Genomic DNA, 26,640 nt, shown 5'->3' on the forward strand with positions numbered 1-26,640 from the left:
TGATCTCGGCTCACTGCAACCTCTGCCTCCTGGGTTCAGGCGATTCTCCTGCCTCAGCCTCCCGAGTAGCTGGGATTATAGGCATGCACCACCATGCCCAGCTAATTTTTGCATTTTTAGTAGACATGGGGTTTCACCATGTTGGTCAGGCTGGTCTTGAATTTCTGACCTTAGGTGATCTACCCGCCCCGGCCTCCCAAAGTGCTGGGATTACAGGCTTGAGCCACCACGCCTGGCTGTAAATTTCCCAATATAACACACGTCTCTTCTCGTAATTTGCCTTCATTCTTCTTGTTATGTAACTGAGCATCCTCAGATCTTCTGCCAGCCCCTGCCTATCTCACTCACCCTTTCTATGTCTTCTTTCAGACTCTGCTGTACTTTCCTGGTGATCACTAGCTCTTATTAGTCACCACCAAACACCTGGGCAGATCTGCCCCACCTGGGGGTCCTGCAGTCTGAGTACTAAGCTCACCTCTAGACTTTTTCCTGGTCTCCTCTGCTGTGTCTGCTCAAACACCCATTGTTATCATCAACCGTCTCTAGGATAGCCTTGGGGGGAAAAAAAAAACCTTGGAGAAAACACCCCTCGGCTAGGTGGCATAGGGACTGTTCAGCTGGAAGGAACTCAGCTCCTACACATTCCAGGTGAGGACCTCAAAGGACCAGGCAGGCAGACATCAGGAAAGGACCAGGAGAGGCACCAGGGGCTGTGACTCATGGTCCTGGGTCTGTCCTGACCCAACATTGCTGCACAATTCACACTTTGGAAAGTCTGTGCTTCTCTAAGACAAAGCGGGCGGCCTCAGGGTCTCTGAGTCCTCAGATCGTTGTGTACCTGTCTTGTGACACACACACCTGCTGTGGGCTTTTAAGGACTTGGATGGGCTTAGAGGTGGGAGATGCCAACTCTGATTGAAAGATGCCCGTGGAAGAATCACAGGTGCCACACAGGGCAATCTTCTCTCTGTTTTCTGCACAGCGGCGCTGCCCAAGCCCTACATCACCAGCAACAACTTCAACCCCGTGGAGAACAAGGATGTTGTGGCCTTAACCTGTGAACCTGAGACTCAGAACACAACCTACCTGTGGTGGGTGAACAATCAGAGCCTCCCAGTCAGTCCCAGGCTGGTGCTCTCCAGTGACAACAGAACCCTCATTCTACTCAGTGTCACAAGGAATGACAGAGGACCCTATGAGTGTGAAATACAGAACACACTGAGTGCCAGCCGCAGTGACCCAGTCACCCTGAATGTCCGCTGTGAGTATCTTCTCTTCCTCTGTGGCCCCGGCTGCCAGCCCAAATCCACACAGCCTGAGGTCAGGCCTCTCAGTCCCTCTCAGGTCCAAGTACACAGACTCTTAACCCCAGACACCCAGGCTGGCCATGACTTCCTGCCCCAGGTAAACCTGGGCAGACCCAGCCTGGACCAGGAATACAAGAGGAGGAGCTGCTCCCGTCCTGGGAGGCTCAGGGTCCATAGGCTGTTATGGGAGAAGCAGGTGAATGTCTCAGGCTCCAGCTCCGTGAACACAGCTGGGGTTTGGTTGTGACTTCAGGTTAGAGGTGCAAGATAATTTATTGGGGAAAACAACCACGAGGAAAAGCAGAGCAGGAGTGGGCGGAGTCTGAGAGCCCGCAGACCATGGTGGAGATGATTCCTGAGAAGGAGAAAGAGGAGAGAGTTTCAGATCGTGACGCGGCTCTCAGAGCTTCCACAAGGCTGACGGGGAGTCCTCACCCATAAGAGAGAAGCAGAGTCTCCCAGAACTGAGATTTCATTCCCCTGCTGGGAGCCCGTGAGAAATGAGTTCTGTGGACAAAGGACTTAGTAAACACAGAAGGCTCCAGCCTGGGCCTTCTGTCAATCAAGTCCCTGTCATAGAGACCCCACAGACTCGTATTCATGTCTCCCTCCACTGAGACACTGAGAAAAAGATGCAACCATGAAAAGATAGAAAGTTCTAATGAGACGCAAAAATAGCAATCGGTCTTTCTAAAATTTCAAAGCCTTCAGAAATATCTGAGTGCAGAAAGGTCATGATGGAATTGACAGAAGACTGACCACCAACTAGAAACACAGTGAGAGAGAAAACATGTGAACCTTCCTGCAAAATGAATGCATTCCTTGAAGGAACAAGTAGAGACTTCATGCCGAGAGCTGGTACCTGGGGCACCCCGCTGTAAAATAACATCACCTTCACTCCTTCTCTCTCTTTTTTCAGTACCAGACAGTTCTGTTGTCTCAGCTGGGACCACTGTCAGCATCATGACTGGAGTGCTGGCCGCGGTGGCTCTGACAGCAGCCCTGGCGTAGTTTCTGCATTTCAGGAAGACTGGTAGGTATGGTGGCCTTTCCTTGTTCTGTTTCCTGCAGTGCTGACCACCATGCTCGGGAGAGGGAAAGGACTTCTTCACCTGTAGCTGGGACTGGATCTTCTCCTCTTGCCCCTAAACTCCTGCTTCTCACACTAACTCCTGCATGTCTCTTCCCGACGCTTCGTGCTCCCTGTCCCCCACTGTCTCTTAGACATGACTGCTCTCAGCCCCTGCTCACTTGTTTCCCCAGTTCGACACATTGTGAAAGCCTCTTGGTCTTTTTTAAAACGTCTCTCACTTGTGTTGTTCTCTCCATTCCCATAAACCTCAACAACTGCTTGAAGTCCTACTGGACTCCTTGTCTGCAGTCTTTGAAGGCTTCCTTGCATATGGCTGCCTCGTTACCTCCCTGAAATCAAGTTCACTCACCTACTCAAGAACCCGCAGGGGCCTACTGTCGCCTATTAGATAAATTCCCATTTCTTCTCTTCACTAATCCTTTGTACTTCCTTTACCACTACGCCTGAGTATAACTTCTCCACCCTAATTAGATCTGTCTTCCTGTACATCCCTGCCCCTCCACCCCATGTACACATAGAGTTCTTAGTTCCAATGTTGTGCCTAAAAACAAGGTAACGTTCCTCCACCATCTGCACCGTGGAGTTACCCACACCCTTCATCACAAGCAACCCCTGCCCTTGTGGAGGACGAAGACTGTGGCATTAACATGTGAACCTGAGACTCAGGATACAACCTAAGCATGGCTGAGAATCTTTTTCTGATAACCAATTCATGTGTTCATGAAAGATACAGAAATGAAGAAGGCAGGGTCCCTACTCCGGGGAACAGAAAGCCGAAGACAGAAGATCAGACAAAGGGCCAGGTGCATAGGCTCACAACTGTCATCCCAGTGCTTTGGGAAACTGAGGTGGGAGGATCCTCTGAGCCCAGGAGTTCAAGGCTGCAGTGAGCTATGATTGTGCCTTTGCACTCCAGCCTGGGCAACACAGCAAGACCCTGTCTCCAAAAAATAAGACATGAAAAATAATTGTAATACCAAAATAGAAAAAGATAAATTTCATGAGAAAAAAAAGAAATCTAATGGGAAATATGGCTGCACGCTGGAATTCCTGGGAAATCTTTTAAAAGAACAACTGATTCCCAGGCTCTCCTCATACGTTTTGATATAATGGTCTAGAGTGGGACCAAGGCATTGGCATTTAAGCCGCCCGCATGCTACCGTGTGCATCCAGGATGCAGAACCCCTGCTCTGATAAGGAGGACTTGGGCTTAAATCAATGGTTTTTAGCTATGGGTATGTATCAAAATTACCTGGGGAACTTTTTCAACGTACATAAGCTTGTACATTGTTGGCCACATTTGTTAATGGGCTATTCCCTGAACACAATAATGCAGCTGAGAAACAGAAGCTAAATGAAAATTCACCTTATTCGATACGTTAAATTATATGGAAAACACTGTCAAATGGTAAGTGATGCCAGACCTTCTCTAGGCTGTATTTGCGCGTGTGTTACTGACATGAATGTTTCAAAAATTATATGAGATTTCTAGAAATCTATTATTTTATCACTCACAGTGTTACATGCCACAGAAGTAACCAAATTTCCTTGTGAGTGGTATCGTTGTCATCAAATCTATCAAATCTGAAGTCTCATCGGATCTTTAACCATAGCCATTTTAAGTCTTTGTCATTCACAAATAGTTGTTTTGATTCTTCTCTAAAAGTATTTGGAAATAGTTACAGTCCAAAACTGCTTCTTTTTCAAGGAGATTTATGGATAAGACTCTGACAAGTTGTCTTGAATACAGATTTCTGGTAACTTTAGAATCATACCATTGGGCTGTCTAGGGATTTCCAAAATTTTAATGAAGAGAGAGCTTCGTGAAACTGCCAACCAAGATCAAGCAGAACAAAAAAGTAATTTCATGGGACTAAATGAACTAATGAGGATAATTTTTTTATTTTCAATTTTTTGAGACAAAGCCTCCCTCTTGTCTCAGGCTGGAGTGCATTGGCGTGATCTCTGCTCACTGCAACCTCCGCCTCCTGTGTTCAAGCGATCTCCTGCCTCAGCCTCTCGAGTAGCTGGGACTACAGGCATGTGCCACCACGCCCAGCTAATTTTTGTATTTTTAGTAGAGAAAGAGTTTCATCATGCTGGCCAGGCTGTTCTCGAACTCCCGACCTCAGGTGATCTACCCGCCTTGGCCTCCCAAAGTCCTAGGATTACAGGCATGAGCCACTGCGCCTGGCCGAGGATAATGTTTCAGTGAATTTTTAGTTGAAGTTTTGCTGATTCTTTAAATGTTTTGTTTTCCAGGTTAAAGAAACGCTTTCTTTTAAGCTGTCCATGCCTTACAGAAATTTGGTGAAGTACAACTTGTGACCAAAAATTGAAACAATTTTTCTCCCTACATTTTTCTTCCAGAATTGGGCAACTATTCATGGTTATTTACATTGTTAGGGCAATAGTTGTTTGCATAAGTTCGTTAAGAATCTGCTCTGTTTATAACAGGATACATTTAAAAATATTGCTTATAAGGCCGGGCGCGGTGGCTCAAGCCTGTAATCCCAGCACTTTGGGAGGCCGAGGCGGGTGGATCACGAGGTCAAGAGATCGAGACCACCCTGGTCAGCATGGTGAAACCCCGTCTCTACTAAAAATACAAAAAATTAGCTGGGCATGGTGGTGCGTGCCTGTAATCCCAGCGACTCAGGAGGCTGAGGCAGCAGAATTGCCTGAACCCAGGAGGCGGAGGTTGCGGTGAGCCGAGATCGCGCCATTGCACTCCAGCCTGGGTAACATGAGTGAAACTCCGTCTCAAAAAAAAAATAAATAAATAAATAAAAATAAAAATAAAAATATTGCTTATATTACCAAGGCTGTGGCTGGGATGTCATATTTGGAAATATACATAGAATAAGCCCATAGGTACTGTAGGCAAAGTCTGAAGTCAGCCTCGGTTTGGCTTCCTAGTGTTGAGAAGCTTTTAAAAGTTTATCTGAGATTCCTTATCAAACCTTCCAGCAAAGCACACTTGAAAAGATCCTATGTGGTCAATTGCTATTCTTGCTTTACTTCTTATATAAATAATCAGGCCAAGTTTGATGAGACTCTACCTATTTTGTAAACAAGTTCGTCTTACTCTGATTAACTTTGGTACAAACATGGAGAGACAGAGAAAAATTATGTTCAGAAGAAAAAACATAATACAACAGTTATGAAATTGTAGCCCTGTGTGCTGTTTTTAACTTTTTATTGTCCGCCTGTAGACTGGACTGGACCCGGAATTCTTCTTGTTCCTTCAATCCTATTTTCTCCTGTGGAATCACTAAGTACAAGACCTGCTCTCTTCCTGAAGACCTATAAACTGGAGGTGGACAACTCAATGTAAATTTCAAGGGAAAACCCTCGTGACTGAGATGTGGCTCACTCATAGCCCACCAAAATGTTCAACACTGTAACAAGAGAGACTCAAACTACCAACCGGGATGAAAAGTTGAAGACTTCATGCTGCGGACAGCTTTTCCCAGGATGTCAGAACCAGACTCCCCACCATCATGAGGTTCTTACTCTGCTCAATTTTTGCCTGCTCATGCCTGCCTCTTTAATTTGGCAGGATGATGCCATAACTAGGATTTCACAGTCAGTGGCTTGTGCCTGTAATTTGACAGAGCGTTGGATCTGTCATGTCATCATGTCAACCCCAAATCTTTACATGACCTAAGGGATCCTTTATTCCATCCAATGGCTAGCTTTCACAACATCCCTAATACAACTGTTTGTTAAAATGTACGGTGGTACCTTTTAGAGTTGGACCTTAGACTCACCTGTTCTCATTCCCTGTTTTAATTTAGCCCAGCCGTGGGATGCTAGATAATAGATTTGCTCCCTGCTAGCTGAACAGGGAGGTGTTTGTGCAGTTGCTGACACGTCTTGTTGCACATAGATAAATACAGCGGATTTTATAGAGACTCAGTTGCAAAAATGAACAGACATGCTCCGTGGGTTAAAATGGGTAGGCTCCTCATGTGGCTCATTCTCTTTGGTTTTGCTCATGGGGACCCTGCCTATGGATCACACTCCAAACCCTTGGTGTTATCCCTCCTGATTGTCATAATATTAGTTACCCTGGTGTGCTGTATTCTCTAAAAGCTTTAAATGTTTGCATGCAGCCATCCATCAAATGTCAGATATTTTCTTTGACTGAAATGACGAAAACTCAAAGAAATGTGTGACATAGGTTATGTGTCATAACCTATGAATGAGCGAAGTCCAAAATGATGGTAACTGACAGCAGTGTTAATGCCTTATATTTATTTTGTCAAACTCTCATCTAAGTGAGAGCCTAGTGGCACCAGAACGGGGCTCCATTTGTGGGTGTTTAGTTCCATGCTAAATGCCACATACACTGAAACACTGAGGAAGCAGGTAGATCCCAGAAGAGACAAATTTTTCTTAAAAACAGGAGAGTCCAGGCTGTCTGAGTCAGCACAGTAGGAAAGTCCTTTCTGCTTTAACTCTTAGAAAAAAGTAATATGAAGTATTCTGAAATCAACCAATCAATTTATTTCTATTCTTCTGTTCCTGGATTCCCATGAACCCACTGTTCTACTATTGTATTGCTCAGCGGGAGCTATCACTGTATTTTATAGAATGGAAGCTGCCATGATTTGTGAATCACAAATAAAAGCCAATTGGATCTATAACTGAGTTTGTTGTAATTTTGTCTTTTGATACATGTTCACAGCCAGCAATGGCCTGTGGAGTCTCTCAGCCTGCGTCATTCTCACCCTGACCCTCCTGCCTCTTTCTTTCCCTTACAGGGACCCTTCTGATTACACTGAGCCCACCCAGATTATCCAGAATAACCTCCTGTCTCAAGATCCTTAACTTCATCTCGTTTGCAAAGTCTTATTATTATTATTATCTTGCCAAATAAAGTAACATGCACAGGGCCCAGGGATTAGGATGTGGATATTTTCAGGACGCCATTATTCTGCCTAATACAGGTAGCTTTTGTCAATTTCACCCACAACAAAAAATTGCTTTGCCTTCCTTCTGTGTCTCACTTTTCTGTCTGAATCACAGAGAAGAGCACAAACTTCAAGGTGAAACGCACGAGCTCTGCTATGAACTGGCTGGGTGACCTGGACCACTCACTCCACCTCCCACGGCCTCTTCTCATCTGCAGCACAAGGGTCACTCTTACTGCATCTGAAAATGACACTAAATGGAGGCATTAATATGTGGAAGGCATTAGACACAGAGCCTGGTACCTGATGAGACCTCGGTAAACCTTCCTTTCAGTCTTTTCCGTTCGCCATCCCACATTCTCTCACCCTCACCCATCTTCTCCTTCATCTTCTTTCTCTTCAGTGACTTACTCAGTTTAACCTACGATTTAGCAAAGAAGCCACACTACCCATTGTCTCATGACTCTGCTGGGATGTTCTTGTCATGTGGTCTTCTATCCACTCAAGGCAGGTTTTTGTGTTTTGTTTTGTTTTGTTTTTGATGGAGGCTTGCTCTGTTGCCAGGCTGGAGTGCAGTGGCGCGATCTTGGCTCACTGCAACCTCCGCCTCCCGGGTTCAAGCGATTCCTCTGCCTCAGCCTCTAGAGTAGCTGGGACTACAGGCATGAGCCGCCGCTGTTGGCTATTTTTTGTATTTTTAGTAGAGACAAGGTTCCACCATCTTGGCCAGGATGGTCTCCATCTCTTGACCTCGTGATCTGCCTGCCTTGGCCTCCCAGTGGATTTTATTTTCACGGAGAAGTCTTTAAAACAAGAAGTCCTTTTTATGTTCACATAACATGTATACATGCTTCCCCTTAATATACACATACCGGTCCCAATTCTGCCCTATTAATTCATACATGCACTTCCTTATGTCACTGTTTTTCGGTCTTTCTCTTCACAATTTATAAATAAGGATAGTACAGCAGCAGAAAATACTGATCCAGACCGTAAGATGGGATTTCTTTATTAAGATGAATGCTTTCCTTTAAAAAGATGAATGCTTTCCACTGGCAACATAAATGTGATTCTCAGGGCATCCTTGAAGCCCGTTTCCAGGCTTGGCTTTCAGCAAAACCATGCGACCCCAAGGCGCATTCCTGGACTCCCAAGAGACAATAATTGTGACAGAAGCCACACCCACTCTGGCTATTCCTGCTGTTGGGTAAAGATATTTTCACAGAATGTTGTACATCATGAAGATTGCTCAAGATTCCAAATCCAGAAACATGAAGAGGGCGAGTCCCTGGAATGGTCACAGAGGGGAGAAGATTCCAAATCCAGTAACAGTCAATAAAACACACCCAGAGTGTGTGTCCTTTGAGCAATGACAGCCCTGCCTGCCTCTTTCCATGCCTGGTGGCTTCTGACTTTCTTCTCAGGACTGCTCCCCAATCCTTCCACCGTGGAGGTTAAGCCCCCTTCACCGTCTTCATCTCCAGCTGCCTGCAAGGACCCTCACTGGAAAATACCTCCCCACTCTGGATGCCCCGGGTGGCACCTTTGCCTATTTCCATAATTGTAAGAGCTCACACTGATGTAGCACTCGCTGTGCAGCAGGCACTGCCCTAAGGGGTTTTCAGATAGCTACAGTCCTCACAAAAAATCCTGAGTGTCACCATCCCTGTTTTTACAGATCTAGAAAACAAAGGCAGAGAAGTGAAGTAATGTAGTGAGTGTCATCCAACTCCATAATTTAACCTCATTTTCCACAAATGAATGTGCAGAGGACACCCTGGGGCTTCCAAGCTCTCCTGAATGACATCCACCTTCCAGAATAAGTTTTGTCCCCTCTACTTTCAGGATTTGATGAACAACCAGCGTTTTGTTTTCTGTCTCGATCTTCACTTACGCACCTGCTCCCTAACACCACGCTCACAACTGCACAGCCCTGCATAAAAGCTGGCCTCTATGAACCTCCAGTCCTCTGGAATAACACAGGGTGGGCCAGGTTCTCAGTCCTCACAAAAAGTAACTTTTACTGCATTGTCAACTGTTTACACAGCCAGTCTCTGGCTATAAAAATGGTGCACTGAGGTCAGAAAACGTAATGAGAAGGAAATAGGAGGAGGGTGAGTCCCTGGGATGATCACAAAGGGGAGAAGATTCCAAATCCAGAAACAGTCATAAAACACACCCAGACTGGGTGGCTTTGAGCAGTGACAATGACAGCCACTCCTTCCTTGCATGCTTGGTGGCCTCTGACTTTCCTCTCAACTGTCCCTGCTGGCCTTGCTTTCTTAGACCAATACTAGCGGCCTAGGAGCTGGGGCCAGACCAGAGTGCACAGTAGTGGGGGTGGGGGAGATGAAAAGGGAGAAGAGTGTCTGACTCACAGAAATCTGACTCGCCCATGCACACATCACCTGGGCAGGGAATGGGTTAGTGAGATGCTGTGCAGGGGTCACAACTGAGAGCAAGCAGGTGGGTTCAGAAGGCATCACAGCTTTTTCCTAAGAAGACAGGGTGCTATCTGAAACCATTGTCCCACCCTTCCTTCTCTGTTGGGTTATGTTTTTCTGTCCACTTGTTTACTGAGTTGTGTTCCAGGAAAAACAAATCTTGATTGATTTTTTTTTTTTTTTTTTTTTTTTTGGAGACGGAGTTTCGCTCTTGTTACCCAGGCTGGAGTGCAATGGCGCGATCTCGGCTCACCGCAACCTCCGCCTCCTGGGTTCAGGCAATTCTCCTGCCTCAGCTTCCTCAGTAGCTGGGATTACAGGCACACGCCACCATGCCCAGCTAATTTTTTGTAATTTTAGTAGAGACGGGGTTTCACCATGTTGACCAGGATGGTCTCGATCTCTTGACCTCGTGATCCACCCGCCTCGGCCTCCCAAAGTGCTGGGATTACAGGCTTGAGCCACCGCGCCCGGCCCGACATTTCTTTATGAAAACCTCAAGATAATAACACTGAAGAAGCTGAGTGCAATATCCTCTTCCTTAATTGTATTCACTTTCCTACTTCAGGAAATTTACACCAGGGTCTTTACTCTCTCACTTCAGAAGAGATGAAGGACAAAAGACCAGATGGGGAGGACAAGATGTTCCCCATCTTGGTTTTTTTTTTATAATTACCTACTGCTCAGGAGTCATGTAGCCAGTAGGCACAAGATTTATATGTTCTTTAATTGCTCCTATAGGGTATATTGCTATTGTGAAATTTAAGACTGGTGTTTGAGATGTTGTTCAGAGTTTGCATTCTGGTGGACCAACTGACACCACCCAGACTCATTGAGCTCCACCCAGGAACTGACTCCGTGTACAGGACAATTTTGACACTTCTGTGATTTAATTTCCAGCCCAACCAGCCAGCAGTGTCTACTTCCTAGCCCTCTGCCGGCCAAAAAATCCTTTAAAACCCTAGTCAAATGCTTGGGGAGGCAGATTGGAGAAACATTTCCCATCCTCTTTGCTTGACCACCTTGCAAGTATTAAACTCTCTGCTGCAACACCTTCTGTCTCATTTTTGTCTGTTTGAAGAATTTTATCTGCCACATTTCTGGAAAGCACGTGGTCTGATCTGTTACTTAACAGAAAGGCCAGCATCACCTCACCTGTTCTTGTCCTCAGATGGAAACACTGACCTGGGGCTAAAGTGCAGACCACCAGGCCAAGTACCCTGGCCGGAGCCATCCCCAGAGAGCAGGAGCCTCCAACCAGGAACCTTCCAACACTCTTCAAGTGACTTACAGCTGCACCAAGACTCGCAGTGAGCATTCTAATCTCTTCCTTCCTTCTGTTCTGCCACTAATGCTGATGTCCATAGTCTCTAGCAGCCCAAGTCCAGGTGAATAAGATTAATTGCCAATAAAAGGGAAAAAGGGAGGAGAAAATATGGCTAAGTGGGCCACACATACATCGAAATGTAGCCTCTTTCAGCTACAGGGGCTTAGGGCAAGTCAGCCTTTCCCAGTGCCAGCTTCCTCCTTTACTGAAAGAAGTAAACTGTACTTACATGCAAATGGTGTTAAGAGAGTTAAATATGATACTGTACAGGAAAGTGTCCACAACTGTAGCTGGCAAATACACACACACACACACACACACACACACACCAGCTCAACAAAGATGTGCTCTCTTGCCTCTCCTCTAACCCCTTTTCCAGAAGAGTAATACATTTCTCTGGGGCCAAACATGGTGGCAGTGGTGAGAGGGTGTTGAAGGCAATGGTACCTTTATAGAAGATCAGGAAGTCATTTTTTATGTTCCTTACAGTGCACCGGACATGCCACCAACGTGTCTTAATGCTATTTAATGGTAATGTAATAAACTAGAAAAAGCCTGTCACCAGGGAGTGTCCATATTTGCAGCTTTATCCACAGCAAGCCCTGCTGTAACAGCTCACCTTTTTGATAGCAGACGTTTGCTTAGGGGTCTCAAGTTTGCTCTGGGTTTTCACTATAAAGTGGCGCGGCCCTTCAGACAGCAACCATGTAGAAGAGAGCTGACCCCATGTGTATTTCCACTTGGGAACACCATCTCCCCAAGGGCCAGTTTGAGGTGAAGTGGCTTTGTTACATACACAGCATGAAATCGGTCCTAAAATCAGGAGATGGTTACCCTTCCACACTACAATTTGCAACGTCCCCTCCTTTGTAGCGACAGTGCTGGGGAAGCTGCTGAGCCCCATGGCCTAGGGCCTAGACCACCATTCTGAGAGGAAAGGCTTTTCCATCTCTATGACAGACACCCGGGCTAAAGTCCTCAGCCTGGACTCCAAGCTCTAGCCCTGCTTTTCCAGCATGTCCCCCTCTACTCACTAGAAAAATGGCTCTTTCTTATAGCAGAACTCCAATTAATCAGTGTAGAAGGAATGACGGAAATAAAAAAAATCACTATTTGGCTAACACCACAGTAGTAATTGTTTATAGGCAAGAATCAAGAACCATCCACAGATCCTAAAAATTAATGGGTAAAAGTATGATGCTGCTTTAACTAGTAAGTACCACGGAGGGGCGGGGAAGTGTGGTAAGTACAAACAGGCTACCTGCATATTTCCAAAGTATCTCTCCACAAGATACTTACTATTACAATGAGACGAATAGTAACTTCACAGCAGAGAAACCTGCGGACACCACCTGAACCAAGTGCTTAAAGTGAACCTCATCAGTGATGAGAGATATGGACATCCCGGGTCTCTGGCTGGGATGTCCTGAGAAGGATACGTTACTTCTGTGCTAATCTTGCCCAAAGTGCATAACCGGAAACACCCCAAGGAAACATGTGAGATAAACCCAAATTGAGGGGCACTCTACAAAACATCTGACCAGACCTCCTCAACAGTGTCAAGGTCCTGGTCCTTTTTTTTTTTTTTTTTTTGAGGGAAAGTCTCATTCTTGTCACCCAGGCTGGAGTGCAGCGGCATGATCTCGGCTCAATGCTGAGATCAAGCGATTCTCCTACTCAGCCCCCCAAGTAGCTGGGACTACAGGCACACGCCACCACGCCTAGCAAATTTTTGTATTTTTAGTAGAGATGAGGTTTCACCATGTTGGCCAGGCTGGTCTCAAACTCCTGACCTCAGGTGAGCCGCCCACCTTAGCCTCCAAAGTGCCGGGATTACAGGCATGAACCACCATGCCTGGCTGGTTTTCTTTTTCTTTTCTTTTTTTTTTTGAGATGGCCTCACTCTGCCATCCAGGTTGGAGGGCAGAGATGCCGGCACTGCACCTCCACCTCCCAGGCTCCAGTGATCCTCCCTCTTCAGCCTCCTGAGTATCTGGTACTACAGGCTCACACACCCCCAAGCCTGGCTGAATTTTTTGCATATTTTTGTAGAGATGGGGTTTGGCCATGTGGCCCAGGCTGGTCTCAAACTCCTGGGGTCAAGCGATCCACCTGCCTTGACCTCACAAAGTGCTGAGATTACAGGCGTGGGCCACCGCACCCAGCCAAAGTTCATTCTTCTTATGATTCAGTCTTAGATGTCACCTTGGGTCACTTTCCCCACACCTATTAGTGTTAGAAGTCACAAGCCCACCCATACTCAGGAGGCTGGCACACATACCCACTCTCAGCAGAAAGGGTGGGAACACCATCATTCTCCTGCTGATGGGCATTTGGGTAGCCTCCCGTTTGAAGCTGTTAAGATTGGGCCACTGTGACTATTCTAGTATGTGTCTTTGGTGAACGCCTGCTCATGTTTCTTTTTAGTATATGCCGAGTGGGGAACTACTGGCTTCTAGGTGCCATATGTTCAGCGTCACACACACTTCCACAGGGTTTTCCAAAGCGCTTGTACCAGTGCACACTCCCAGCAGCTGTGTGACTGCTCCAGCTGTCCCACAGTCTCATCAGATCTATTGCTGATATTTTCATTTTAGCTTAAGTTATATTTAATAGAAAAAATTGCCAGGCACGGTGCCTCACGCCTGTAATCCCAGCACTTTGGGAAGCCAAGGTGGGTGGATCATGAGGTCAGGGGTTCAAGACCAGGCTGACCAACAACAGTGAAACTCCGTCTCTGCTAAAAATACAAAAATTAGCTGGGTGTGGTGGCGTGCACCAGTAATCTCAGGAGAGGCTGAGGCAGGAGAATTGCTTGAGCCCGGGAGGTGGAGGTTGCAGTGAGCCGAGATTGCGCCATTGTACTCCAGCCTGGGTGACAGAGTGAGACTCCTTCTAAAAAAAAAAAAAAAAAAAAAAAAAAAGAAAGAAAGAAAAAAGAAAGAAGAAAGAAAAAGAAAAGAAAGAAAAAAAGAATTACTATTGCCTCTGTGCCTCGTTCCTGCCTGTAGGAGTTTCTCACAGCTGTTGCTACAAGTGGCCCCAAATTTGTCACTTAAATTCACATAAATTGATGTCCTGATGGCTTTGGAGTCAGACGTGTCAACTCAAGGTGCCGGCAGGGCTGTGTGAGCTGGAGGCCTCGGGGGAGCATCCGTGCTGCTTCCCCACCTTCTAGAGGCTGCAGCGTCCCTGGCTCCAGCCCCTTCCTGACATCACCTTCTGTTCCCACGACCTCACCTCCTCCTCTGTGTTTAGAACTCCCTCTCTTTCTTGCAAGCACACTTGGGATTCCATTGAGGGCCACCCACATAACCCAGGAGAGTCTCCCCCATCTCAAGATTCTTAACTTCATCCCATCTGCAAAGTCCTTTTGCCGTAAGTTACCGTTTGCGGGTTCCAGGGATTGTGACATGGGTTTCTTTAGGAGCGATTATTCAGCCCATAACACTGTCTCCTGCTCCCCAGAATTTGGAGATTCTCCGCCAACAGGAGACCCCTGTGTGGGAACAGCGTGTCTCAGCAACACCCTCTCTAAGGACCTGCTTCCTCAAAGGACCTCACCGTCTGGTCCCAACCTTCTCTGTCCAGTCTCTACCTTGCCTGGAGGGGCTGCAACGGTGTGTGTTGGCGCCACCTGGTGGACACAGGGCATAACAGCAGGTGGGAGCCCAATAGAAGCACAACGAAGCCCCACCATGAGCTGGCCAGGCGCAGTGGCTCATGCCAGTAATTCCAGCAATTTGGGAGGCCGAGGCGGGTGGATCACTTGAGGCCAGGAGTTTGAGACCAGCCTGGACAAGATGGTGAAACCTCCTCTCTACTAAAAAATACAAAAAAATTAGCCAATGTGGCGCGCGCCTGTAATCGCAGCTACTAGAGAGGCTAAGGCAGGAGAATCGCTTCAACCCGGGAGGCAGAGGCTGCAGTGGGCCCAGATCGCGCCACTGCACTCCAGCCCGGGCGACAGAGCGAGCCTCTGTCTCAAAACAGAAAAGAAACAAGAGCGAATTTGCTTCTGTTTGGACATCGGTCTTCTCCCAGTCCTGGTTATGAAGCCTTCAAACTCGGACCGAATACACCACTAGCTTTCCTGATTTCCAGCTTGCAAATGGCAGATCCTGGCACGTCTCAGCTTCCATAATTACCTGAGCCAATTTATATATATACCTAATTTGGGTTCTCTAGAAAAACAGAGTAAATTTTATATATATATATATACCCAAATTATATATATAATTTAATTATATATATAATTTATTATAAATAATATATATGTATTATATATTGTATTATATGTATATATGCATTATATATTATAATATGTGTATTATACTATTATTTATTAAATTTATATATATAATAAATTATGTACTTAAATTGTACATATAATTTAATTAGATGTATAATTATATATATGCCTATATATTTATATATAATTATACATATAATTTAGGTATATAATTTATTGTTTTATATATAATTAAAATATATGTATAATTATATATATATATATATATATATATATATATATATAATTTATTCTGTTTTCCTGGAGAACCCTTACTAAGGCAAATGTTGAGCATCTTGACCTCCTGGGCTCAAGCAGTCCTCCCACTTCAGCCTCCCGAGTAGCTGAGGTTACAGGCACATGCTACCACACTCAGCTAATTTTGTATATTTTAGTAGAGCCGGGGTTTTGCCATGTTGCCCAGGCTGGTCTCAAACTCCTTGGTTCAAAGCGATCTGTCAGTCTTGGTCGCCTGGTCATCTATTTTCTTTTTTTTTTTTTTTAAGACTGAGTCTCCCTGGAGTGCAGTGGCGCAATCTTGGCTCACTGTGGCTCTATCCTCCACCTCTCAGGTTCAAGTGATTCTCCTGCCTCAGCCTCATGAGTAGCTGGGATTATAGGCCCCACCACACCCAGCTAATTTTTGTATTAGTAGAGACAGGGTTTTGCCATGTTGACCAGGCTGGTCTCAAACTCCTGACCTAGCCATCCACCGGCCTCAGCCTCCCAAAGTGCCGGGATTACAGGCGTGAGCCACCACTCCCGGCCTGGCCATCTATTTTCAATAGTGTTTCTTTATGCACGCAGTCTTGAAATTTTGATAATGTTCAATTCCTCTTTTTTTTTTTTTTTTTTTTCCTGGTTCTTTCTACTGGAACACCACTCTTAAGCCCTCTAATCCAACCCTAGAGAGCAGCCAGAAGGAGCTCTCTAAATGTAACTACTGTTTCCCTGCTCCACCTGCGCAAAAACAGTGTCAAATTAGTGATTTAGAACCGTGCTCCTCAAACCTAATTTGCAAAGGAAGCAGCTGCAACTCTTATGCTCAGGCTCTGCTTTGGTTGGCCTGAAATGGGTCTGAGAGTCAGCACATCTACCAAGTTCCGAGGCTGCTGGAGCAGCTTGCGTTTCCCACCGAGGATCTCAGCAATATTTGCTGTCCCACGTGCTCCTCCAGAACCTTGTGCTCTCCCATGAAAAGTCGGAGTCCGTTTCCCCTTTCTTTGAGCCTGATCAAGACTTTGCAGTGGCATCAGCAAATGGAACGTGCTGAGAGTGACCCTGCATGGCTTATGAGGCTGGGTCACACACGGCGACGTGGCTTCTGCCTGTCTCCCTCTCAGGACATGTGCCTTTGGAACCCATCTTCTAAGCTCCTTGGGAGCCCAACCTGGCCCAAGCGGAGAGACAACAGGAAGAGGAACAGAGGCCCTCCCGGGGCCAGCATCAACTGCCAAACAGGAAAGCAAATGCGCCTTCAATGATTCTAGCTGAAGCCTTGGACAGTGTGGAGCAGAGATGAGGGATCCCTCCAGACTGCAGATTCATGAGCAAAATGCATGCTGTCACTATTTTTTGTTTGTTTTTTGTTTTGTTTTTTTTTCTGAGACGGAGTCTTGCTCTGTTGCCCAGGCTGGAGTATAGTGGTGTGATCTCAGCTCCCTGCAACCTCTGCCTCCCATGTTGAAGCAATTCTCCTGCCTCAGCCTCCCGAGAAGCTGGGATTACAGGAATCCACCACTACACCCGGTTAATTTTGTATTTTTAGTAGAGATGGGGTTTCTCCATGTTGGTCAGGCTGGTCTCGAACTCCTGACCTCAGGTGATCCACCCACATCAGCAAACACGGTCACTTCCAACTAGAAAGTGCTTTGTGGCCGGACGTGGTGGCTCATGCCTGTAATCCAAGGCGGGTGGATCACCTGAGGTCAGGAGTTCAAGAGCAGCCTGACCAACATAGTGAAACCCCGTCTTAGTAAAATAAAAATAAAAATAAATAAATAAATAAATAAAAGAAAGTGCTTTGTAAACACAACAACGAGAACACATGGACACAGGGAGGGGAACAACACACACAACAAAATTTAAAAACAGGTGAACATAATTTTAATAATATTAATACTGATGCTCAAAATATTATTTCAACAAGTAATTAATCTAAAACTTATTGAGATGTCTTATGTTCTTTTCATCATGCTAAGCCTTTAATATTTCGTGTGTATTTTATGCTCACAGCACATCTCAATTTGGAGTCTCCATGTTTCAAGCGCTAAATAACCACGTGTGTCTGGTGGCTGCCATACTGGACGGTGTTGATCTGAAATCGCATCTGTATGCATCTCCATCATTTCTGCAGAGGCCGCCATCTCAGCTGCACACCTGAAGCTCATCTGCAAAAGCACCTGCAACTTCTCCACAACCTCCCACATCACCTGCAAACACACCCTCAAGTCACCTGCAAACACACCCACAGCTCACAGGCCAATGCCTAAATCTCACTGCAGGGATCTTCAGAGAAAGCGCTTCTCAAAGGAGTAAACTTGATTCCGCATCTGATTTGACCTGCGACTCACCCCTCCCCTCTGCATATATTTGCATCTCATCTGTATGTTAACCTAAATGCACTGGCGGAGCCTCAGATCGTCATCTCAAAGTCAGGCAGCTGTGGGGCTGGGCAGGCCTCCAGGTGTTCCTCCTCCTGCTTCCTCTGGGGCTCTTCATCCTCTTCCTCTTCCTCGCCGCTCTCCTCCTCCTCCTCCTCGTCCAACATGGTGACCAGTTCCTCCCGCAGCGCCCCCATCTCCAGCCCCAGGCGGCAGAGCTGTCCCAGCAGCTGGACATCCATTTGGCGAAGGTTCCCCTACCGGTAGGAAGGGGGTGTCACAGGGATGCCACCCCAGAGAGCAAAGGGGCTCTCCAGGACCTGGGTGAGAGCAGGGCCCAGCTCACATCCTGGCCATGGCGCCTGGGCAGGGTCCTCACAGTGCCCCTGGACCCTAACCATCTTCCTGCTTCTCAGAGGGTGTCTTCATCTCTAACTCTGTCTCTGCCTTTGTCTCTGCATTTCATTCTCCCTGACTTCTCTCTCTCTCTCAGTAATATGTCTCTATCTCTGTCCTTGTCTCCCTTTGTCTGTCTCTGTCCCCATTTATTTTTTCTTTCCATGCCCCCGTCTGTTTCGCCATTTTTCTGCCCCTGCCTTTGGTGCTCTCTTTCTCTCCTGTCTCTCTCTCTTGCTTTCTCTCCTCCCCCAACTAATTGTCTCTCAGATTCAGTCTGAGTCTCTCCATCTCTGTTCCTGCTCTCAGTGTCCTCCTTCCCTCTCTTTTGGGATCTCTCTGTCCCCACCTCCATTCCTGTCCCTCCCTCTATTCCTGTCTCTGTGTCTGTACGTGCCTCTCATGTCTCTGCTTCTGTCTCTCAGGTTCCTTCAATCTAGCTCTATTTCCATTCATTTCCACTCATTCTCATTCCCTCTCTCTCTTTCCCTTCCAAACCCCTCACTCACCAGCTCCTCCCAGGTCCACAGCAGACTATCCCAGGCACCTCCAGCGTCTGCGCCTGCAGTCTTGAGGGTCTGGCCAGGGATTTCCACTGGGGAGACCTCCCTCAGGGCCTGGGGGGGTGGGCCCAGTTCCGGGGGCACCAGTCCAGCCTGACTCAGCTGCCTCCACAGCTCCATCGTCTCCGGGCTCTGGGTGCCAGGAGCAGGAAGTAGCAAGGTCCAGGGCAGCCCAGTCCCCCAGGGAGCTGTGTGCATAGTGCAGAGTAAAGGGCAGAGGGAGTGGAGTGGGGGTTCCTGGCAAAGGCATCCCAAAGTCCACTCTTCAGAGAGAATCAGCTGGCCTTGCGCTTTTTTCTTTTCTCCTTCTGAAGTCTAACCTCAACTCTGCTCGCAGGGTTCAAACACAACCTCTTGCAGAGGTCAAACTCCGCCCCTCCCTGCCTATCTCAGGCCTGACCCTTCAGGGGCACTGTGTCTGCAGGAGCCTGGCACCCTCTGTCCTTCCACCTGGGCACTGCCCCCTTCCAGCCTTTCCTCAGCTTCCATTTGACCTCTGGTTCGCCCACAGCTTGGTCCTTGCCTGCGCTCTCGGCGCGGGTCATTCCAGGGCTTTCGCACCAGTGTGCCTTTGGGGGGCAGAAATGGCTCCAAGGGCACCAACAGAGCAATCCGTTAGCTGCGGTGCCTGCGTCCGGGCTGCTAGCCTAGGGCTGAGCAGCCAATTCTGCTGACCCTGGACTTGCCTATGGGTCTATTAGCCCTGTTGGGGGTGGGGGCTTCTGCTGTGGAAAAGTCTGGGAAGCATGGCAGGACTCTCTCTCCCTTGAACCCTTCCTTCAGACCCGAGATGCTTGTATATATACACACACAAAATGGCAGATCACAAGGTCAGGGGATTGGCCAACATGGTGAACCCGTCTCTACTAAAATACAAAAAATTAACCAAGCATGGTGGCACGCGCCTGTAGTCCCAGCTGCTCGGGAGGCTGAGGCAGGGGAATCACTCGAACCCGGGAGGTGGAGGTTGCAGTAAGCCAAGATATCGCCACTGCACTCCAGCCTGGTGACAGAACAAGATTCCATCTCAAAAAAATAAAAGACAAAATAAATTATATATATGTATATATCTTGCTCTGTCACCCAGGCTGGAGTGCAGTGGTGCAATCTCAGCTGTACAAAAAATATACAAACTTTTTTTTGTATTTTTAGTAGAGATGGTGTTTCATCATGTTGGTCATGCTGATCTCGAACTCCTGACCTCAGGTGATCTGCCCACCTCAGCCTCCCAAATTGCTGGGATTACAGGCATGAGCCACCATACCCAGCTTGAATTCTTTCCTGAGTGGAGCCAAGAACCCTCCAAAATGGCTAAGCCCTAATTTGGGGACTCACCTACCCTGTGACAGAGCTGCAGAGTTTGGGTGTGGAACTCAAGTGGGAGATCAGGACTGGGGCCAGACACTTGAAAGCCAGTGATATATACATGAAATTGGCTGGGCCTGGTGGCTCATGCCTGTAATTCCAGCACTTTGGAAGGCTGAGGCAGGTGGATCACCTGAGGTCAGGAGTTCAAGACCAGCCTGGCTAACATAGTGAAACCCTGTCTCCACTAAAAATACAAAAATTAGCTGGGTGTGATGGTGCTCACTTGTAATCCCAGCTACTTGGGAGGCTCAGGCAGGGAAATCGCTTGAACCCAGAAGGCAGAGGTTGCAGTAAGCCAAGATTGTGCCATTGCACTCCAGCCTGGACAACAAGACTGAAACTTTGTCTTAAAAAAAAAATCCAGAATTTGAGCACTTCTCACCATTTCCTCTGCCCATCCCCGTTCATCTCTTGCCTAGACCATTACAGAAGCCTCTTGTACTGGTTGCCTGCATCTACCCTTGCCCTCTAATGTAAGCATCCCCAATCCCTGGGCCGAGGACCAGAACCAGCCTGTGTCCTGTTAGGAACTGGGCTACACAGCAAGAGGTGGGCGGTGGGCAAGTGAGCATGACCGCGTGGGCTCCACCTCCAGTTAGATCCGCGGTGGCATTAGATTCTCACAGGAGGCAAACTCTATTGTGAACTGTGTGTAGGGAGGACCTAGGTGGCCTGTTCCTTATGAGAATCTAATGCCTGATGATCTCAGGTGGAACAGTTTCATCCTGAAACCATCCCAGGACCCCCACCCCGTGGTCAATGGAATAATTGTATTCCACAAAACTGGTCCCTGGTGACAAAAATGTTGAAGACCACTGCTCTCAGGTACATTCTCCACCTGGCAGAAGTATATATATATATATATATATATATATATATATTTTTTTTTTTTTTTTTGAGATGGAGTTTTGCTCTTGTTGCTCAGGCTGGAGTACAATGGCGAGATCTCAGCTCAACACCACCTCTGCCTCCCAGGTTCAAGCAATTCTCCTGCCTCCCAAGTAGCTGGGATTATAGGCATGCATCACCACACCTGGCTAATTTTGTATTTTAGTACAGATGGAGTTTCATGTTGGTCAGGCTGGTCTCGAACTCCCAACCTCAGCTGATCCACCCTTCTTGGCCTCCCAAAATGTGCTAGGATTACAGGCGTGAGCCACTGGGCCCGGCAGAAACAATCTTTACAAAACATAAATCCGATTTTAACATTCCCTTCTTCCTACTGCGAATAAAATAAAAACCCTGCCAGGCCTGCAGCGTCAGCCCCTGCCCACCTCTCAACCCAGTCCCCCGTCTCTGTCTGCAAGCTGTTCCCACCTCAAGGCCTCTGCTCTAGAGGCTACCTCTCCCTGCAACACTTTCCCCTGGATCTCTGAATGGCCCTTTCCTTATCATTCCCTTCCCCTTCAATGTCACCTCTTCAGAGAGGCCTTTGCTGATGGCCCTAAGCCCCAGTCACTTTTTAAAATCTGCTTCTTATCAAAATTACCTTGCTGATTCCTTTGTTTCTTCTCCATCCTCTCCCACATCCTTCCTCTCCCAGCCAGGAATGTTGACTCCCTGAGAGAGGGGCTGGTCTGTCCTGCTCACCATGGTAACCTCAGCACCTAGAACATGCCTGCCATCACGTTGTAGGTACTCAGTAAATACTCTTGGAATGAATGAATGAATGAATATTTCTATCCACAAGACTTCACAGTGGCTCTTCATGCTACGATCTAGCTTTGAACTCCAAACTGAAGTCAAACTTCAGTACTGGTCTTGAGATCTCACCTCCGTCTCTAATCTTGAAATCAAACCCCTTCATCCACTCTACCTTTCTCTTACCTGACCCTAATTTTAAAAAATGACGTGGTCAGCTTTTCAGCCCTCTTATTCCCTGTTTTTTTGTTGTTTTTTTTTTGGTTTTTTTTTTTTTGTTGTTGTTGTTTTGTTTGCTTGTTTGAGATGGAGTTTCCCACTTGTTGCCCGGGCTGGTATGCAATGGTGTGATCTCGGCTCCCCGCAACCTCCGGCTCCCAGGTTCAAGCGATTTTCCTGCCTCAGCCTCCCAAGTAGCTGGGATTACAGGCATGGGCCACCACGCCCAGCTAATTTTGTATTTTTAGTAGAGATGGGGTTTCTCTATGTTGGCCAGGCTGGTTTCGAACTACGGATCTCAGGTGATCCACCCTCCTCCGCCTCCCAAAGTGCTGGGATTACAGGCATGAGCCACCGCGTCCGGTCTTCATTCCGTTTTAAGCAGGTAGTGAGTGAAGCTGGAAGAACAAGAAAGCTCGGGGAGACTGCAATTGCAGTCAGAAAAAAAAGGTACTCAGCCAGGAAGGACACCTCATCTTCTAGGGAAAGATTGCGGAGTCGTCTTTTTTTTTTTTTTTAAGACAGCGTCTCGGTCTGTCGCCCAGTCTGGAGTGCAGTGGAGTGGTGCAATCACAGCTCACTGCAAACCTTGACCTCCCGCCTCAACCTCGTGAGTAGCTGGGACCACAGGCGTGCACCACCATGCCCGGCTAACATTTCATTTTTTGTGGAGATAAGGTTTCCCTATTTTTTGTGGAGATAAGGGCTCCCCTATGTTGCCCGAGCTGGTCTTGAACTCCTGACTTCAAGCGATGCTTCCCGCCTCGGCTTCCATAAAGTGCTGGGCTCACAGGTGCGTGAGCCACAGCGCCCGACCGGTGTCCCGTATTAAAGCTCAGGAAGAGGGCGCTGTGAGCAATCCCCAAACCCTGTGAGGGTAAAAAGTGCGTGCACCTTTAAGAAGAGGGTTAGAAAACGCGGGGCGTGAGGAGCTTAAGTTCGCGCTGAACCACGCGAGTGGTAAGACCTGCCCCTTCCGGTTACGTAACCCTTGCAAGATGGCGGCGCCGTGGAGGGTAAGTGAACGGAGTTCCTAGAGCTCCAGATTTGAACTCCGTTCTGCAGCCTCCGCCTTCAATGCCAGTGTTGGCTGCCAAGAGAGCAAAGAGCCGTCAGGCAGCAGGCTAAGCCTGCCGAGCCCCGTGCTGAGAGTGCAGACCTGTGACTACTGAGGGCCGGGAAGGGTCTCGGGGGGTCGCAGGCGGAGGAGACGCTTTAGCGAGCCAGAGGAGGCAGGTACTTGGCTGAGAGAATCCAATGGGGATGAGGGAGTGGAAAGTTCGTGGGGGATTGAGGAATTTTTACAGAAAATTCAAAAGTATGATGAGTGGGGGAACCAAGAGGTCAATTTGGGGCTTCCAAGGGAATAATCTGGGTGAAATTAACAGGAGGATTTGGGATAGTCTTTTCACAGGATTTAGAAAGAACTGGGTAAAATCAAGGAATGAATTTAGGGAAAAATAGAGAGGTTGGCAGCTTTAAATTTTTGATGAAAATAAGAGTTTGGGTAAAATTATCGAGATAATTTGGAAAAAAAAAAAAAGAGAGCCTTTGAAGAGAAATTGGGGTAGATTAATAGGAGACCTTGAAAGCGAAATTGAAGAGTTTGGGGGCTTCTTTCCAGAGACCACACTCCTCCACTTTCTTACCCTCCTCTTCAAAGCTCATGCGTTTTTTACCCTTCACGGTTCAGGGGTGTCCAGTCTTTTGGCTTCCCTGGGCCACGTTGTTCGAAGAATAATAATTATCTTGGGCCACACATAAAATACATTAACCTTAATTGATGAACTAAAAAAAAAAATCACAAATTCTCATAATGTTTTAAGAAAGTTTGCACGTTTGTGTTGGGTTGCATGAAGGTGGCAGGTTGGACAAGCTTGGTTGGGTTTAGGATTGCTCAGAGTGCCCTCTCCATAAGATTTGGAGAGAAGTTTTTAAGATTACATTTTGGAGAATGAAATATGTCATCTGGGAAGACTCCAGGATGATTTCCCACAATTTGCCCCTTAATTGGGTAATTAAGATGCACCTGGGAACAAGGTACATAAGAAAAATCGGTAAGAATCCCTGGCCTGCAAGACCCTGCGGAGACCCTGGCCCACCAGAACCCAGGTCCTGTCCTTGTCATTGCCAGGCAGCACTGTGGCATCCAGTGCCAGCCTTGATGTCTCTTCCAGCTCCAATTCCAGCCCGTACCATTCTCAAGGACTCTTAATTGGGTAATGAAGGGGCAAATGGTGGGAAATTAATGGCAGGTTTTGAGAGAGACGTTTGGGAGAAAGAGGAATAATTTAGGTAAATGAACAATATATGGCTAATCAAGGCAAGAATTTAGGGTTGACTAAGGGGAGGAGGAACTTGGAGACATTTTTGGCATCTCAAAGTCAGTTTTGAAGTTCTGAAGAAAGAATTTAGGGTGAGTTGGGAAGCAGAGGGATTGAAGTTCAGGGAGCAAGAACTGGGGGATCCGGCTCTGTCTCTCCCAGGAAGCTCCAGGCTCAGCTTCTTTCCTCTCCTTATTCCCAGTCCCTGCGCCTAGTGGCCCCCATATGGAACAGAAGTACCAGGGGTATCCATCACCTGGGTGGGGCAGTGGACCCAGAGAGCAATCAGAAGAAGAGGAGGACAATGCTCCAGTACCTGTCCGACTATTTCTATGATGTGGAGTCTCTGAGGGGTTATTTTCTCCAAAATGAGATGGTCAAGGTGCATCAGAAAAATCGGTAAGAATCCCTGGCCTGCAAGACCCTGCGGAAACTCTGGCCCACCAGAACCCAGGCCCTGTCCTTGTCATTCCCAGGCAGCACTGTGGCATCCCGTGTCTCTTCCAGCTCCATCTCCAGCCTGTAGTGTTCTCAAGTACTCCAGCTCACATACGCAGCTTGCCACCCACCAGCTCAACTCAGAGTATAACTGGCCTCTTAAACCCAACATGGCTATAACCAAACCCTGATTTCTCCCCTAAAAACATCTGCTCACTCCCAAGCCTTCCCATCCCATCCCAGTAAACATTAGTGCTGCCCACCCAGTTATTCATGCCAAATTCTAAGGAGTCATCCCTAATTCCTCTCTTTGCTACCCTGCCCTCCACATCCATACCATCAATAAAATACTAGAATATCTCAAATTTGACCAGTTTTCACTGCCTTCACCATTCATAGCCTGATCCAATCACTCAGTAATCTCCTAACTGGTTTTTTGCTCCCATACATTTTTTTTTTTTTCCTCCTTTTGAGACAGTCTTGCTCTGTGGCCCAGGCTGGAGTGAAGTGATGCAATCTCAATTCACTGCAATCTCCAATTCCCAGGTTCAAGTGATTCTCCTGCCTCAGCCTCCTGAGTAGCTGGGATTATAGGCACCTGCCACCACACCCAGCCAATTTTTGTATTTTTAGTAGAGACAGGGTTTCACCATGTTGGCCAGGCTTGCCTTGAACTCCATACCTCAAGGGATCCACCCACCTTGGCCTTTCAGAGTGCTGGGACTACAGGCATGAGCCACCATGCCCAGCCTCCCATACTTTTTTTTTTTTTTTTTTTTTTTTTTTGAGACACTCTCTGTCCCCGAGGCAAGAGTGCAGTGTGGCACAATCTCAGCTCACTCCAACCTCTGCCTACTATGTTCAAGCGATACTCATGCCTCAGCCTCCAGAGTAACTGGGATTACAGGACTGGCTAATTTTTGTATTTTTCGTAGAGATGGGGTTTCACCATGTTGGCCAAGCTGGCCTCGAACTCTTGACTTCAGGTGATCCGTCTGCCTTGGCCTCCCAAAGTGCTGGGATAACAGGCATGAGCCACCATGCCTGGCCTGTCCCATAATCTACAAAGCAGCTGAAGGAATCTTATCGGCTTAAAACCCTCAAATGAGAGCCCATCTTTAAGACCTAAATCATAACCCCGACTGAACTTTGAGACCCCGGACCAGGACTCCACTGCCCTCCACTGCCCCCCCCACCCCCCCCACCACCCCCCCCGTCAGCATGACATCCCTATTTCTCTTTGTGTGTTGGGGGGGGGCGGGCAGGGCAGGGTTTCACTCTTGGTGCCTGGGCTGGAGTGCCATGGCCCGATCTCGGCTCACGACAACATCTGCTTCAGCCTCCCAACTAGGTGGGATTACAGGCATGCGCCACTGCGCCTGGCTAATTTTGTATTTTTACTAGAGATGGAGTTTCACTAAGTTGTCCAGGCTGGTCTCAAACTCCTGACCTAAGGTGATCCACCTGCCTAGGCCTCCCAGAGTGCTGGGATTACAGGGGTGAGCCGCTGCGCCTGGCTGACATCCCTATTTCTTACTCATTCAACCATCCTGAGTCTCTGAGCCTTTATACTCTGTTCCTTGTCACCACTCAAATCTCTGCTGAGATGTCACCGCCTCCCATTAATAACCAAACTCAATTAGCCTCCACCGTCCCCACTCCTCTGCTCCCCACCCCTCCCAGTCAGCCCCTCTGCTCCCCACCCCT

At 47.4% G+C, this 26,640-nt stretch overlaps 3 protein-coding genes across 6 annotated transcripts in view; 2 read left to right on the top strand and 1 right to left on the bottom strand.

Moving 5' to 3' along the window:
• Window positions 1-7,056, top strand: part of LOC116530855 (carcinoembryonic antigen-related cell adhesion molecule 8-like) — a 9,447-nt gene extending 2,391 nt beyond the window's left edge. Inside the window, exons 3-5 of one of the 2 annotated variants that reach the window (XM_032249306.1) lie at window positions 983-1,261; window positions 2,227-2,344; window positions 5,596-7,056. In XM_032249306.1, the coding sequence (XP_032105197.1) occupies window positions 983-1,261; window positions 2,227-2,318 (371 nt within the window). In that variant the 3' untranslated portion in view covers window positions 2,319-2,344; window positions 5,596-7,056. The remainder of the gene's footprint in view (window positions 1-982; window positions 1,262-2,226; window positions 2,345-5,595) is intronic. The other variant, XM_032249308.1, reaches the window with a different exon arrangement.
• Window positions 7,057-17,464: 10,408 nt separating this feature from the next.
• On the bottom strand, window positions 17,465-19,180 carry ERICH4 (glutamate rich 4). Its single transcript, XM_032249323.1, has 2 exons — window positions 18,890-19,180; window positions 17,465-18,241 (listed from the first exon to the last, which is right to left on the bottom strand). Exons 1-2 carry the CDS (start codon window positions 19,139-19,141, stop codon window positions 18,017-18,019), a joined length of 477 nt encoding a protein of 158 aa, XP_032105214.1. The 5' UTR covers window positions 19,142-19,180; the 3' UTR covers window positions 17,465-18,016.
• Window positions 19,181-23,077: 3,897 nt separating this feature from the next.
• DMAC2 (distal membrane arm assembly complex 2) overlaps window positions 23,078-26,640 on the top strand; it is a 7,650-nt gene continuing 4,087 nt past the window's right edge. For 2 of the 3 annotated variants that reach the window (XM_032249310.1, XM_032249311.1), the window contains exons 1-2: window positions 23,078-23,187; window positions 24,698-24,894. In XM_032249310.1, coding sequence (XP_032105201.1) covers window positions 23,170-23,187; window positions 24,698-24,894 — 215 coding nt within the window. In that variant the 5' untranslated portion in view covers window positions 23,078-23,169. The remainder of the gene's footprint in view (window positions 23,188-24,697; window positions 24,895-26,640) is intronic. The other variant, XM_032249309.1, reaches the window with a different exon arrangement.

The sequence above is a fragment of the Sapajus apella genome, unplaced genomic scaffold (genome assembly GCF_009761245.1).
Source record: "Sapajus apella isolate SASKATOON/1434 unplaced genomic scaffold, GSC_monkey_1.0 scaffold68, whole genome shotgun sequence".
Classification (NCBI taxonomy): domain Eukaryota; kingdom Metazoa; phylum Chordata; class Mammalia; order Primates; family Cebidae; genus Sapajus; species Sapajus apella.